Here is a 17,002-nt window from a genome sequence, read left to right as displayed (position 1 = left end):
TTGGTCGCAATATTGGCATGGTTATTTAGGAGAATGTTCTTTTTTGAAAATTCCTGATAAAGTAGTTAGGAGTGACATGTCATATTACCTATTAGAAAAAGTCTACCCACATATATGAAGTTATATATAAATACACATACAGCTGTAGCACATGTGGCAAAATGTTAACAGTGGATAAATGAGTGATTACTATTCTTTCCACTGTTCTGTGTTTGGAATTTTTCATAATAAGAAGTGGACAAAAATATTCCTCTCCTTTTTGTTACTTCCTGGTTCAGGGAATTTGTGTTGTCACTTCTCCTTTTTGTTATTTCCTGGTTCAGAGACTTTGTGTACGTTTAAACACTTGCTCTTCAGTGTGGGAATCAGGTGTGGGAGAGATAGGGGTTGACATAAAACCAGTAAATAAAGACAGAAGAGAGAGTAAGGGACCTGCAGGGTAAAAGGCGGAGCAGAAGCCTTGAGTAAACTCTCTGTGAAGCTGGCTCACTGTTGCGTTCCCTCAATCCTTTGGCAGATGTGACCTTTAAGTTGGATGATGGTGCCATCAGTGCCCACAAGCCACTGCTGATCTGTAGCTGCGAGTGGATGGCAGCCATGTTTGGGGGGTCATTTGTGGAAAGTGCCAACAGTGAGGTAAGGTGCCTTCTACACAGCCTTGTGGTAGCTCCATCAGCGTGTGAGGGTGCATGTTTAATTAGCAAGATGATTTAAGTTCTTCAACTTCCCATGAAATATGCCCTGGACAGTGCTCGAATGTGTGGCTGCCCTTTTTTCATTCTGCAACAATGAGGAGCTGTTGATTGTTGGTCATTTGTTGTGTGTGATGAACACCTGGGTGCTTTACATGCTCTACATACTTTCATCCTCACAGCTTTCCTCACCCATAGAGACATGAACAGCTAGCTATCCTTTTTTTTTTAAATCACCAAGCAAGGTACTATCAAAATCCAGTACGAGAGGGACAGAGCCTATCTTCCAAGGACTCAGAAAAGTCAGAGTTCTTCATTCACTGAAGTCACTCTTACCCAGACAGGACCTTAAGAAGCCACACTGTTGTGCCTTGTTCTGCCCTGCAAGATGAGGCATGCACCAAATCACCCTAGAGGTCCCCAACAGCACAGCACTCCCTAAGCCTCGGCCCTGACTTCACCAATGGTGAGCAGAGAGGAGGGTTTGTTACTTGTAGGGAAACAGTAATGGAACAAACATCCCTCTCTAAGTACATAGGTCTAGTAGAAACTCCTTGGTTGGGTCTGGCACTTCGGTGTAGAAGATTAACCTCTGCCTGCAGTGCCGACATTCCATACAAGTGCCAGTTCGAGTCCTGGCTGCTCCATTTCTGATCTAGCTCTCTGGTAGTGCACATGGGAAAGCAGTAGAAGATGGCCCAAGTCTGTGGGGCCCCTGCACCCACATGGGAGACCCTGAAGAGGCTCCTGGCTCCTTGGCTTTGGTCTGGCCCAGCCCTAGCTGTTGTGGCCATCTGGGGAATGAACCAGTGGATTGAGGGTCTCTCCTCTCTGAAACTTTGACTTTCAAATAAATAAATAAATCTTAAAAAAAAAAAAAAAAAGGAAAAGAAACACCTAGGTCACTTGTTATCCAATGACCTTATCCTAAATAGGAGATATTCTTAGAACACAGCAAGCAGTGTCTTAGAGACAATATGTCTTTATCTTTTTTTACAGACTCTATTGGGAAAGGGGGAAAAGTCCCATTCAAACTTTTTTAACTTTAGAAATGAGCAAGCATTTTTGTTTAGTTTTGCCAAGTATTTTTTAATGTCTTTTTGCAAAAAAAAATTGGAAACACCCATCAAGTTTATTGTCCTAAGAGGTTTGTTTTGCTTATCTCAGCATCTCTTCGAACTCTTGAAAGAAATACAGAAAACAATAGCTAAATTTTCAAAAGGGGTACTCACAAGAGATCTGAGCACTCCCTTTGTGACCCAGGAGACTGCATTTGCATCCACAAGTAGGGAAACAGAATCCTAGAATCACAAGCCTGGGATAGCCAGGGCTGAGAAGGTCAGTAGGCCACCCTCCTGCTTCCAGGACAGATTGCAGCTGCTCCTAAGCCAACCCCAGCAAAGGGCTGTCTTCTGCTTGGAGAAAAGGCATTAGAATTCTCCCAATGAGCTGTACTGGTGTCTACTGACATTTATAAATCAGGAGGTTCTCACCTGTAACTAAAACTCTCCTGTATTTAGTCAAAGGTGCTTTGGAGCATGGCTTCCAGGCTGCTACTGGTGAGACTGCACAACTAAGAGGCTGGGAGGCTGAAATCATAAATCCTCCACTCAGGCTGGTGGCCTTGGAAAAGTGACTTAATCTTTCTGAGCTCCAGCCTCCTTATCTGGAAAACACAAAAATGTGGTTGTAAGGTGTAAGAATCAGTACTTGCAAAGCACTTCATAAGCATTAACTTAACGGCAGCTGCCACTAGTCTTATTTTGATGGGGGTAGTGGTGAAGGTATTCTCTCCTCACTTCCAAGAAAAATGTAGCAAAGCCGCTGATCAGTCAAACCTCATCCCATTGGCATTTTACCCACTTCAGTAATCTCCAGAGATAGAGAGCTGGAAAGTATGCTCCCCTTGTTTTCCAACTCATTGAAATGCATGCTGATTCTGCAGCAGAGGGACCAGCTGTTAACAGAGCAGAGAGAAGTTGATCAAGGTCAGGAACCCAAGCACAAAGGGACACTGTCAGTGCTGACCTCATGAGTGCTAATCCTCTTTATCCCTTCACAGAATGGACTGTAATCGTCTCCAGCTTAAAATATGCAGTATAGGTGACCAAAACAAAAACTTGGTGGCAAGTGCCCATATATAAGGTTAACAGCCTCCTGGGGGTGGCCAACTCTTCAGCACACCCCCCTGGAAAGACTGAGACACTCACCTCTTAGAACTCTAGCCAAGGCTAATCTGTATGTATAGATTCAAACCAGATCTATTGACAAAGACCACAGAACCAAGCAACCAAATCCCTTCTGCTGATCTATTAAGAAGGCACTAAGCTGTTGACAGGTTCACCCTTTCCTGGCCCTTCTCCTTATTTCCAGTATTGACCATAATCCTGTAGTGATGAACTCTAACCCCATTTCTTCCTCTATAAAATAAGGCTAGCAAGAGAGCTTTCAGCGAAGGGCAAGCCAGGTATGAGAGTAGCTATGAATTTGGCATCTAGAATGTGGAAATGTCCCATAAGAGTTAGTGGCTATTATCCCGTTTCTTGTTAAGTTCTTGCCAGGGAGGGTTAAAGATCTTTGTCCCCTGAAGCCCTAAGTTAAAAATTTCCCATTCCCTTTCATACAAAGAAATACAACAGTGGTGATTATAGGCATAGGGAAGAGGTCTCAGTTAAACACTCAATAAATGCTCCATGATTGACTTAGGTCCATTTGGATTTGGCCTTTCTAAGCCGTCTTTTAACTCTCTATTGTCTTGGAAAAATCTGAAAATCTGACTTTCCTGTGAAATGCTGCCTGTTTTTGTTTTTGGCACTTAATTCACATTCATATCCAGAAAAGAATAAAATATGCCTATTGATGTTATTTTAAATTTTTGTCATTTAATATTCAAGAAGACACTGTATTTTACTTCTATTTTTTCTCATTACTTTTAATGTAGCAGTAAGCATAATTCTCTCCCCAGAGGTACTCAGCAAGTGGTTCATTAAAAATGCATGCCCGGGTTGTAGTAAGCAATGCTCTGGATCTAGAATACTTTCTCATCCTCTATGAGACTGTCTCTAATTATAAACCTAATAGTCTGAGCTAATCTTTGCAATTAAAATTTTAAACCAACTAAACTGGAATATGGGACATTGTTTAGGATAAGCATCATATTTTCTCTCACGACTCGTCATTTTTTAAAGCTACAAAATTTTAAAGATGCAAATTTTTTGTTCTCTTTCTTTGTCTATGTTATTTTTTAAAGTGTTATAAAAAGAACTCTCCTTTGTTTCACAGTTAATTATAAATGTTGATATCACAGAAACAGGATTCTTTTTAAAAATTGGCCACAGGAGAAAAAAAAAATGTGTGTTCTGAAAGTGTTTTTAGTTTACTCTCATTTGATGGTTACTTCTAAGGGCCCCTAACATCATTTGCCAAAAAGAACCATTACTTCAAAAAAATGTTAATGTCATATTAAACAAAAAGGAAACAGCAGGTCACGGGTGATTACAAACATTGGAACACTCCAGGGACATTGAGAGTATTGGGGAAGGCCACTCACTAGAATCTACCATCTCCGGCTGCCAGAAATAACTTCATTTTACTTAGGATGTCTATTTGGCCATTTGTATTTCTAACAAGCATCTTTTCTTGAAACAATGATTTAGAACATACTGTTGCCCCAAAGAAATGCAAAGGCAATATGAATATGCATGAAACCTAGAATCCCCAGTGAAGAAAATAAACCTTTAGATAGCATCTGTTCCAAATTCTTCCTGTATAAGAGATGAGGACACAGCGGGTCATAGAATGTGAGTGGTCTATCCCCAGCCCCTGCCCCAAACCCAGGGCAGGGTTTGGACAGTGGCCAGCCTCTCCATCTCTCAGAGAGGAGGTATTCACAGGACTTCTTAGATAGTTTAACAATTATTTACATCTTCTAACACTTTCTAAAAATGTGGATATTTTCCCATATCAAAATGGTTCCAATTTTATTGTTTTACAACTTAATTAACCTTTGGTTATCTAGAAAATTACACCAAAGCGGACATCACTCCAGAGAAATAAAATTTTTCCAAATGTTCACATACACAGAAATTAGTTTGAGTATCTATAAATAAATTCATATTCTATACAAGATACATGCATGTGCATATAAGTACAAATGTATATAAGCATACACACACACAACTAGAACTGGTGTTGGAGTCACTTGAATAGCAATTAACAAGCTGGCCTTGTAACACAGTTGGTTAAGCTACCACCTGTGATGCCTGTTTCCCATGTGTGTGCTGGTTCAAGTCCTGGCTGTTGCACTTTCCATCTAACTCCCTGCTAACGAACCTGGGAAAGCAGCACAATGGCCCAAGAACTTGGACCCCTGCCACCCATGTGGAAGACAAGGATGGAGTTCCAGGCTCCTGGTTTCAGGATCTCTGTAACTCTGCCTCTTAAGTAAATAATAAATCTAAAAAAAAAAAAAAAAAAAAAAAAAACCATATGTATAGAGATAGAGCTGGTTGAAGGGAGGAACAATCCAACATCCGTAGATTGTAGATTGCAGATGATTCAGCACATTCAGCAGCCTGTTCATTTTAAAATAATATCAGTAATAGTGTCTGCAAATCAGAGTCTGTCTGCTGTAGAGGCTGTGCTAGAAATGTGAAAGGCTCAGACTTGACAAATCATTGATGCTAATTGCCCAGGCAGTTTATTTGTGGAATCATAATTGGTGGAGGTAGAGTGGTAAGTGTCTTAATATTTCTGGGAATTTTTCTGAGCCTTCCCTTTGATACAAGAAGGGATGGCTCTGCCTATCTGAAATAGTGTCCCATCTCTGAAGTGGCTGGGGGCTACCCAGGAGAATACTGTGGAAGGTTGCTATAGCTTAAACAATTCCGGAACCACATCACCAGAAGGCACAGGCCATGAGTCCCTTGTAGAGAATCGAGGAGATATATGGAGAGAGAAAAGTGTAATCATATATTATATATGAGAGTGTTTCATAACGCTCATGGCAGAAATTTGCACAGCAGTTAAATCAGAGCTTGGGAAGCCCGTGTCCCAGAGTAGCTGGTTCAAGTCTGGGCTATTTTGCTTCCTATTCAGCTTCCCACTACTGTGCACCCTGGTGATGCTCACGTGTGAGGACCCCTGCCGCCCATGTGAGAGACCTGGGAGGAGTTCTGGCCTCCTGGCTTCAGCCTGGTCCAGCCCTGACTGTTTATTATAGGCACTTGGGGAGTGAACAAGTGAATGGAAAAATCAATCAATAAATCTCTCTCTCTGTCTCTGTGTCTCTTTGCCTTTCAAAGAAATAAAAAATAATGAATAAAAATTAAAACATAACTTTATGTGGGTTCAAAGATGTTTTAAATCCTTCCATTCTCATGGTCTTCAAGAAGTTCATGTAAAACGCATATTGTGAAGAAAATCATGTGTGGAATTCAAAATTTGTGCACCAAAATAAACTAACCTTTAAATTCTGTTTTCCATGAACTTTTTGAAGAACCTTGCACAATATACAGTTGTATACCTTTAAATGCTATGTCAACATTTATTAAGTATCAGAATTAAGAAGTTTATAACTTCATCCTTTTGAGTTAGAAGTCTAATACTTATTCATGCAATGTGGAGCCTTATACTATAACCTAAAGTTTTACTTCCTTGTCATTAAAGATTTCCAATATTACATAGCAATTCTGAACATACACTTTAGAATTATACTCTCTGCACTTAAGCCTACTTTTTAAGACTACGTACTAGCCCTGCAACCTTGCACACAATATCTATCCTCACTGAACCTCAATTTCTTTGCAGAATTGCAAAGATAATAGTCTTTTCCTCATAGGGCAAATATAAGGTTTAAATTATATGAATGCATGTAGAAAGTTTAACACAGGGGGCCAGCACTGTGGTGTAGCAGTGCCGGCAACCTATATGAGCACCTGTTCAAGCCCCAGTGGTTCCATGTCTGATCCAGCTCCCTGCTAATGCACCTAGGAAAGCAGTGGAAGATGGTCCAGTCTTTGGGCCCCTGCACCCACATGGGAGACCCGGAAGAAACTCCTGGCTCCTGGCTTCATATCGGCCTGGCTCTAGCCTTTGCTGCCGTGTGAATCAGTGGATGAAAGATCTTTCTTGTCTCTGCCTCTCTGTAACTCTGCCTTTCAAACAAATAAATCTTAAAGAAAGCTTAGCATAGGAGGCTTTGAATGGAGGTTAATTTCTGTAATCATCAACATTACAAAAGTAAACCTAGTGATACCTATACTACTTCAGAGTTTGTCTTGTAGGGTTAGAGACCCAGCTGCAAAGTATGCAACCCCACAGATCCAAGCCCACCCGTCTGGAATGGACCACACAGGCAGTCTCTGGCTCTCTAGCAAACTCTAGCCTGCATTTATATGAGGAACTGCCAGTACTCAAGAGGGAAACTGGAAGAGTCCTATAGGGGAAAGTTCACCATGCCCAGCTAACTACTTCCCCAAATGGCCCATGCAAGGATTCCTTTGGGTTCTCTGAATCTCTTGTTAACTGATAAAGTTCCAGTAGTTCTGAATCCATGTGGTTGTAGGAAGAAAACAGTAAGCTGCATCTATGGTGCTAGCATATACTGATGTTGGAATCTAGCCAGTCACTGTGGCAACCAAGGTGTTGCTCAGCCTCTGTTTTGACATCTTAGAGAGCTGGGCTCTATCATGTGTCGGCAACAGTGTGGTTTGCAGCTCTTTCCAACACCTGTCATGTTGCTAGGAGATTTCTTTCCCCACAATAGAGCATTATCAGGTACTTGGCAAGGAGGTTACATAATGTCATCCTACATTTACAACCCATTTGTCTGATTTATAAGTCCAAATAGCCATTTAAAAATTCCAAATCAGGCTTTGTCAGGCAGCTCTACTCTTTTGCCATCTACAAATCAAGCTGTTATGTTTAAAGCCATAAATACTGAATGACTTCCATGCACGGCCTCAAAGCAGGTATCCAAGAGTCACAGTATCAAGTCACACAGTTGAGATATTATAAGCACCATCGCTTGAAAATGTCCCCACTCCCTGCTTTCTTCAGAATTTAGCTTTTCATCTAACTTTTCAGGTATATCTCCCGAACATAAACAAGATGTCAATGCAAGCAGTATTGGATTATCTCTATACCAAGCAGTTGTCACCTAACTTGGACCTGGACCCACTGGAATTAATTGCTTTGGCAAACAGATTTTGCCTGCCACACTTGGTTGCACTTGCAGGTAAGGCTTGTGACTTGGGGCCATGCTGTGTCCTTAACATTTATCAAAGTCGCATTTAGACAGAAATCAGGTTTCCAGGGAATAAAACAATTTTTAAGATCCAAAATAGGACTGTCTTATGCAGGCTGGTATGAATGGATCAAATACATCAGACAGTACAATTCAATTCAACCAATATTTCTTAAGTACCTACCTTGTACTTGGCCCTATTAGGTGATGCAAGTATAAAAATGAGTGATGCAAACCCCTGCCACAAGGCGCACACTGTATACACGCTGAACCATTTGTGGGCCACTGAATTTGAAATACTGTTCTGTGAACATCATCTCCATAAGGTGTGCACAATCTTTAAGAAAGATGCAGTTGGAAGCAAGCACTTGGCCTAGCAGGTAAAATGCAGGCTAAGATGCCCACATCCCATAGCAGAGTATCTGGGTTCAATTCCTGACTCTGGCTTGCTGTTAATACAGACCCTGGGAGCCAGTAATTAGATTCCTGCCACCCACATGGGAAACCTGAATTGAGTACACAGCTCTCATCCCTAGACACTGAGGGCACTGGGGGAGTGAAATGGCAGATAGATTTATTTTGCATTCTCTCTCTCTCTCTCCCTAATTTTTTTTTAAAAACAGAAAGAGTCAATAGATGCAGTGGTTAAAAATGCAGACTACAGAGCCACATTGCCTGGATTCAAATCCTGGCTGCACCATTTACTCATTGGGTAACTTTGTTCCTTACCTACCCTTAGCTCTGGGGCTTAGCTTTCTCTCTCATTAAAAGAGTTAGTATTAGTCTACCACGGAGTTGTTAATGAAGATTAAATGAGTTAAAATATACAAAGTCCTTAGAGCAGTGTCTGGCACATGGTAAGCATTATGTAAGTAGTTTTCTCAAAACTATTTTAGAAAATGTTCTGACATTGTCAAATTCACTCTGAGAGAAACAGAAAAGCGAGATTTGGCTTAACTTCACAAAATTTTATCTATCATTTCTAGATTTGCTCAGTTGGTAAACTGAAGCAAATCTATATAAAATATATACATTTAAATACCTTTTTTTAGAATTGAATTCTTTAGCTTCATTCACCAGACATGTCTATTGGCAATCTGAGTGTTCATCACTATATGTAGGTGATTCCTGTTAACCATGAAAGCAGATAGAGTGCCGGCCTTATTCTCTGGCTTTTCCTCCTGCACGTCAAAAAGTACCTGAGTATGTTGGGTTCTCCATAAATTTGTTGAATAATTGAATATTTGAAAGTGAACAAATGAGCAAACCAACCAATCTTACTTGGACTTGACATTCGGACAATGTCTTTAGATAAAAGATTAATTTCTCTGTCCTCCCAGTTTCTACTGCGTGCAGCCACCTAGAGATCAAAGTCTTCCCTTTATCTTATCCATTCACCTACCACCCTACCAGTTGGACAGAAAGAATTGAAGCGTCAGTGTTAGAGGTTTTCAAAAACTCTTGTACATCAATATTCCTGAAGTCATAGATCCAAATGAGTAATGCTACTTTTTAAATATTACTCTTGGAGGCTGCAGTAGCCAGTTCCTTTTTTCAGAAATAGGAGTTTCAATCCATTTAACTAGCCATGAGTTTTATAAGTATTTGTCCTTGGTGGGCAATTTTTATTATTTGAAGTGGTCAAAAATCATTTTGGAGTCAAATATGTCTAACAAAATTTGTGATCTCTCTAGGAATATGCCATTTTGCTAAAATATTATTATCAACATGAAAGCATGGTCTTGATTTCTCCATGAAAGTTTTTTTTAAATGACTCCAGACCCCTGTGTATATATAGTTGTGTTATTAAATGCTGTTATTATTGGTACAATTATTAATATGTGGCTTCCCAGGATGACTCCTTTAATCATTTCTAGTATTTGATGTATACTGACTGATATACAGTGTTTATAGAATATGATATTTAAAAGTCAGTTTCTGGGGTGAAACTGCTTTGCAAGCCAGTGTTAAATGAATATCATGAAATGTTGCTGTTACTTAAAATGAAAAGGCCTGAGTGACTTCTCTGGGAGATGTGGTTTCAACTACTCCTATATTTATCAGTCTAGCTTAGGAGATTACAACTTTAGAGACCCTATTGACCAGATTAGGCATATCAACTAACAACTCTACAGAGCCAGAGCAAAACCTAAGCATGACTTAGACAATATATGCTTGATTAGAAGAACAACTAGAAATGTAGAGATGATATCAGCATCAAAGAGGTAGAGAGGCCAAGCCAGTACTATTCCCACACATGTCAACACAAAACAGAAACAAGATGTCACTCAGCCCCAGAGCCACAGGAAGCCTGGGACACCAGCTCCCAAGAAGAAATGGCTCTCCCAACTGGATTCTTGTGACTTTTGGCTGAAGGTCCCTGCATTTGTTAGAATCTAGGAGGTTGAACCTTGCATCATCCATCTGTAGATGTTGTGACAGATGTGTGTATTCACATTTTAATTCCCAAAATAGACATATTCCTCTGTTACTCAGGCTCTCCACTGTGAGAGGGGATTGTGAGTTTGCAAACAGTTGTGTAAACTGTGACATAGTTGAGGGTTCTACAATGGTGTGTGTTACTAGAGCCAGGGGTGTGCAGTGGAAGTTTCTGCAGTTCTACATCTATCTGCATTGTCAACTTCAGTAGCCATACATGGGTATTGAATACTTGATGTGGCTAATGTGACCAAAGAACCTTTAATTTAATTAATTTAAGATTAATTTATTATGTATGCCTGATGGATATCCTCTTCCTAGATAAGCCAGTACAGGTCTGAAGGACTCTGCCTATATTAAATGTGTGAACAAGGGGCCGGCGCCGTGGCTGACTTAGTTAATCCTCTGCCTGCGGCACTGGCATCCCATCTAGTCCCGGTTGCTCCTCTTCCAGTCCAACTCTCTGCTGTAGCCCGGGAGGGCAGTGGAGGATGGCCCAAGTGCTTGGGCCCTGCACCCACATGGGAGACCAGAGGGAAGCACCTTGCTCTTGGCTTCGGATCGGCGCAGCGCCGGCCAGAACAGCCATTTGGGGAGTGAACCAGTGGAAGGAAGACCTTTCTCTCTGTCTCTCTCACTGTCTATAACTCTACCTGTCAAATAAATTAAAAAAAAAAAAAATGTGTGAACAAGAGGCCCTAGAGAGGTTGGTGCAATGGCGAATGACCAGAAATTTGTGTACTAGAAGGCTATGCCTCAGATTAGACCCTGGATTCAATTCAAACAGCTGCCCAGAGTTGTGTCTCATATTCTGTCTCTCTTCTGAAGTGGAGAGCAATGAGCCCCCCAATCTGGCAAGAAGTCTAATTTGCAGGGCCCCATTTGACAGTATCCTGCCTCCTGTCTCCCCCAGAGCAGCACGCAGTCCAGGAGCTGACCAAGGCCGCCATGAGTGGCGTGGGCATTGACGGGGAAGTGCTTTCTTATTTGGAATTGGCCCAGGTTTGTATCAGTTTGCTTTTCACCTTTTAAGTGTGTTCAACCAGTTTATTTAATGCTGATGAAACATTCCACTGTTGCATCTGTCTAAATAAAGATGTCACCACTGAGTCACAGAGGCCCCTGTGCACACGGAGAAGATCTGAGAGTTTCATGTTTCAGGCACCACTCAGCCTGCTGGGCTTCGTTTGAAAAAACAACAAGGACCCCACCGCCACACCAGTCCCATTGTCCCCTAAGGCTGTCTTCACATGTGGGAGAACCACTTGGGCATCACGAGAGAAGGTCTCCCCTCCTTTGAACTCTGGGACATGTATTTGGCCAAGAACAGTTTCCAGAATTCCGTGAGGCCCTACAGTGCCCACTGGGAATGAACATCTCACTGCAGCTCTCCTGGAGTTTCCTGAAAGGAGTTCTTGGTAATATCAGTATTGTAACTCCAGAATCCCAAGCCACACTTACACTCTTCTGCTAGAGAAGAGCGAAGTCTCAAGGTCAGCTCTGTCACTAACTTCCCCATGCATAAGTGGGGATGGTAGTTCACACCCTACTGACCTCACAGAGTATTTGGAGAATCAATTGGGAGAGAATGTCCAGGAGAGAGCACTGAGGAGCGGAAGCCCTTTCAGAAGGCAGAATTATCCAGTCCCCACAGAGACCGATTAACAATCTCTGAGGGTAGAATAGATTCCTCTGTCTTTTCTTCAGCCTATCTGGTTTGGCTTTCTTTGTTCCTGTCAGACATCTGAAGTAGATATTTCTCTATCAAGGGAGAAGAGGTGGTGTCAGTAAGGAGGAAGGGGGTGGGGACATTGTATGGCAGGTGCAACGCAGGTTTAAATGATGGCTCGGGTTCAAGAGGACAGAAGGTAGAATAAGACTTCACAGAAGCTCATTCACACTGACTTAGCATCCTACAAATATTTGTGATCTTCCCCCCACCAAGTACCGGGCACCCCCTAAATCTAGGATGTGCATACAGATAGACTACATTCTTAGTCCTTGGAGCACTCACAGGCAAGTGAAAAAAAAAAACCAGACATAAACACAAATTATTAAAATCCAATGTGAAAATCAACCTAACAGAACTTTCAGTAAAAAGTAAGCACAAACATCTGGTACAGTAGAATCTGCAAACCCCTATCAAAACTGTCATCCACACCTGGAAGTTGGGGTCTTTAGAAAACAAGCCTAAGGGACAGTTTATGACCTGAACTCTCTCCAGTTAGTCTTCCTCTTAGAGAAAAGTGAAATGACCCAGAATTGCATTTACAACCGGTTCACTTGAAGTCATGATTTTCAGTTGTGTCTGTCAACTCTTTTCTCACTCTGCCCCACACCCCCATCACACACCACTCAAGGAAGTGACATGATTACTGCAAAGCCCTGGTGGGCCTTGGCAGGGGGAGTTTAGGATGGAGTCTCCATGTTTTAGCTCATTGGTTAGACCTTAACATAGGGGAGTGCAGGTAAGTACTTAACAATTAGCCTGGGGACAAGTGGGCCTCTGGCTTCTTGCATTTTCCAATTCTAAAGACTCCCACCATGGCCAGCTTAATAGTCATTGAGGTCTAAGTGAGGAAAAAATAGGCTTCTCTTTGGAGCAGAAGCAAGCCAACCCAGCGTACCCACTGCCCAGTCTTCTTTTCAGAGAGAACTCTAACATCATGGGAAGTGAGAGGCCCTGGCTCGATATGCACCTGTTGTTTGAGGTTGTAAAGGCTTTGCCTTTCTATGGGTCTCCACAGTAGAGATCCAAGTTCACGAGAGAACTACCCTGTTGGCTGCAGGGTCTTGTCAAAGGAACATCAAGAGCAGCAGACGATGGAATGGATGTTTGAGGAGGGTGTTGTCAGAAAGTTTAGGAAGCAGGGGAGTCCTAGACATAGGGACAGAATGGGGGTGGGCTGTCGATTTTTGAGCATCCAGTCTTTTTCACTCAGTTACCTCAGCTGCCACTTCTCTGAGCACCTGCTCAGGAAGGGCAAAGGATCCCTCCTACCCTGCTCCTAGCACCTGCTCTTCTTATATAACCAAAGGACAGGTATAGGACAGTCACACATTCCATAGTCTCCTCTTTCAGATCTTTGGCCCCAGCCAGCTGAGTTCTGACATGTGACACGGAGTATTCCATTGCCAAAGCTTCCTCAAACAGAGATGACTTTGCTGCTTTCTGCTGTTGGCTGCTACCCTCCAGAGGCCACAGTCACTTATCACTGGAGGGCCAGGTGGCAGGGGACGGTGGGAGGGCAAGGCACACTCTGAACTCCTAATCGGACACAGTGATTATTTTTGGCACACCTGTAACAGGGGGTGAGGAAGGGGTGTGCCAATACAACACTGCCTGGAACTGGAGCCATGGCCCAAGTCAAAACGCCAAGGTCAAAATGAAAGGTTTAATGAACTAGTTCCAGGGGCCCTTTATTTCTTGTCACCTGTACAATGGCTTCCAATTTCACTTTAACCCCACTTTAGAAAGTAAAATCTGACCCCCTTTTGGTCACGTTTCTGCAGTTTCACAATGCCCACCAGTTGGCCGCTTGGTGTTTGCACCACATCTGCACCAACTACAACAGCGTTTGTTCCAAGTTCCGCAAGGAAATCAAATCAAAATCTGCAGGTGAGAGCGTGTGGGTTCCCAGTCATCCACTTCTCCTCACCTCTGCCTGAACCGTTTCCTCTCTGTGCCCCCGGAAGGGAACAAGATCATGCTTGTAGCCCATAGAGAATTCCTCATGGCTGGCTGATGTGCACATGTTTAAATGATATGACACAAGAAATTATGGCTTGGGGGGTTCTCTTTGGAGCACTTCATAGTTGGAGGAGGATGTCGGGAGGCTGGAGTTCAGGGCCTGTTGCATAGCTTGCTGAGGTTGGTGGCTCCCCCAGTGCTTAAGAGAAAGGAGAAACCTTAAAGTCAAGCAGTCTGGGTCCTGGTTCTCTGCCCAGCCATGAGACTACAGGCAAGAGATTCTACATCCCAAAGCTTGCCTGTCACCATCTGTAAATGGTGACAATGGTGACAACTGATCATAGTCCCTGCCACAGCAGTGTAGGCAGGGTCTGGGAGGGGCAGGGGGTGGGGAGAGTGTGGTGAGAATATATGAGAAGCATTCAGCATGAGGCCTAGCGCAGGGAAACAGTGAGTGAACAGCAGGTGTTATCATCAGCCTCTTTGCCTCACCAGACAACCAAGAATACTTTGAGCGGCACCGCTGGCCCCCTGTGTGGTACCTGAAGGAAGAGGACCACTACCAGCGCGTGAAAAGGGAACGCGAGAAGGAAGATATTGCACTCAATAAACATCACTCAAGACGAAAGTGGTGCTTCTGGAATTCATCTCCAGCAGTAGCCTGAAGAGGACAAGGACAGAGAAATCAGACATCTGATACACCACTTTTTAAGGCACTACTGTAAAATTAGTCTTCTTAGCGATACGACGTAGTTCAGGTTTCAGGCACTGACCTGCCTCCACTTCTGTGCATTTATCTTTGTTAGGATCAAAGCACAAGCTCACCACCAATGAGCCTGGACAAAAAGGGAAGCTGACTCTCACTGCATTCCTTAAACTGATGTGTATATTTTTTTGTTAGGAGGCTTAATAAACTTTAGTCCGTTATTTTGTTTCTTTTTATACAAAGACAAAAAAATCCAGCTTTCATGTTTCAGATTCCAAATTGGAAAATATTTTTATATGGTCTCTTGTATTTTGTTGAAATGAAAATACTGTGTATTACTTTATTTTACAGGCCACAAACTGACCATGAAGTCATCCTGTGACCCTCTTTGGCCACATGACTAGAGGCCACATAATTAGAGGGTGGGTTTTTTTGTTGTTGTGAAGTAAAGGGTTGGACTGAATTTCCCCCAAAGTGCAAGTTGGAGAGTGTTTAATCTTTTTTCTGCTGAATTACATTGGTATAATTACCAACTCAACTCCAAGAATGTGTATTTACAATATTTGCTGTGTAAGTGCTAGTAATTATATGGTTATATGTGCCATGTAAAATATAGTGATATCAAAAAATCTGTTGTTTCAAATGTTTAGATTCCAGAGGATAATCCTTATAATCATTAGAAGGGCTTATTCAATCCTAGCACTATCCAGGGCAAACTCACTGGTGGACCCGAATACGTAAGATACCATTAGAGCACTGGGGTTTGGATCACTGCATTAGGGTTTTTGTCTCTCAGTGTTCCTTCATCTTGCCATGCTTCTGCATGCAGAGTCTCCATTGACTTGAAATTGAGATGGGCAAAGGAAGAAGTCCCCAGACTCCTTCCAGCCAGCTACAGGCTTGGCACATCTCACCATCGGAAACAGGCTTCCTCAGGTCTCTCACCTGTGGCCAACTTCACTTTTTAAGACACAGATTTTTAACTCTTCCCAGGGAAAACTCATGTCACTGCAGAAGTAGGCTAAGGCAAACCACCCACTCCTGCTGAAATTCAGTAGGGCCTATGAAAGCATAAAGCTGGAGGCTGGGTCCTTGCATTCTCCAACCCAGAAAGGAATCTAATTCCAAGAGTCTAGGAAATGGTGCTATTGTGAGTTAGTTCTGAACCTTGTCCTTCTGAGTTTTCAGTGTTAAAATAGAAAGTGTAGAGCAGGGGAGCTTTTGAGAGGCAGTTAGTCATTGCTTCTCTGTCAATTAAGATGTTACCGCGTGCACATAGGGCACATTTTCAGGCCACAGTTCCATACCTGCCATAGGATATTGTGTGGCAGGGCTTGGGGCTCATTTTGTTGGGAGGTCAACTTTCTGATACTAAGAACTGTTGACTCGAGTGCTCTTTTCTAGCTTACTAGCAGTTGGAAATGACACAGTGGAGTTGAACTCCCAGTGTTCACAGCCAAACATTTGAAAATGTAGCCAGGTTACAGATGGGCATGTATTGGTGGTAGTGAAAACACAGGGTATACAAGAACTTGAAGAGGCCCAGACATGCATCTCCCTCCCATGATAGAAGAGAGAGCAGTAGAGTAGGGATAGTTATAAATGCATCCAAATTGATTGTGTTTCAGTTGAGTTGTGTATAGTTAATGGAAGGAGAAAGGAGACAGAATGAGAGGAGAAATGTCAAGACTCAGGAAGAATTGACATGTATCCTATCATCAAATGGCAGAGATTGTTTTCAGTGAGTAGTTGTAGATGAATTTATACAACCAAAGCTCCCATTTGATTGTAATCTTGCCAAAATATAATGGACATATAAATGAACTTGGGGTGTAAGCAATAATATCTACTAGTGTTGTTATCAACTACCATAACCAAGTGGCTGGTTCATTTGGTTGATGCTGATTATGGCCTTTAACCATGGTGGTTTGTTTTGTGTTTTTGTTTTTGTTTTTCACGAAAAACCAATAAAATTGTTATAAAATGCCTCCAGTGTTGTTTTAAGTACTACCATGATAGCATATGTGTGATTTAATAGCTTTTAAAAACTATCAGAACTTTAAAGGGGCTGGGTCCAGGGAGCTTGTGTGCATTCTTGTAACAAAGCAGCGTGAATGTCATCTTTGTTTGTCCTGTTGTCAGCAGACATTCCAATGCCATGATGTAAATGAGGTATCTGGCTCTTTGCTCTTGGCTAAACTCACCGGATATGTTGAGTCACTGGGGGG

The 17,002-nt window shown here is 42.3% G+C and overlaps 1 protein-coding gene across 15 annotated transcripts in view; it reads left to right on the top strand.

Moving 5' to 3' along the window:
- RHOBTB1 (Rho related BTB domain containing 1) overlaps nucleotides 1-16,762 on the top strand; it is a 133,547-nt gene extending 116,785 nt beyond the window's left edge. For all 15 annotated transcript variants that reach the window (XM_051823870.2, XM_051823869.2, XM_070057694.1 and 12 more), the window contains 5 exons: nucleotides 518-636; nucleotides 7,779-7,929; nucleotides 11,291-11,379; nucleotides 13,891-13,996; nucleotides 14,564-16,762. In XM_051823870.2, coding sequence (XP_051679830.2) covers nucleotides 518-636; nucleotides 7,779-7,929; nucleotides 11,291-11,379; nucleotides 13,891-13,996; nucleotides 14,564-14,733 — 635 coding nt within the window. In that variant the 3' untranslated portion in view covers nucleotides 14,734-16,762. The remainder of the gene's footprint in view (nucleotides 1-517; nucleotides 637-7,778; nucleotides 7,930-11,290; nucleotides 11,380-13,890; nucleotides 13,997-14,563) is intronic.
- Nucleotides 16,763-17,002: the final 240 nt, after the last annotated feature.

This window comes from Oryctolagus cuniculus, chromosome 15, assembly GCF_964237555.1.
Source record: "Oryctolagus cuniculus chromosome 15, mOryCun1.1, whole genome shotgun sequence".
Classification (NCBI taxonomy): domain Eukaryota; kingdom Metazoa; phylum Chordata; class Mammalia; order Lagomorpha; family Leporidae; genus Oryctolagus; species Oryctolagus cuniculus.
Note: the sequence above shows the minus strand (reverse complement) of the source record. Positions and strands in the feature narration are given on the sequence as shown.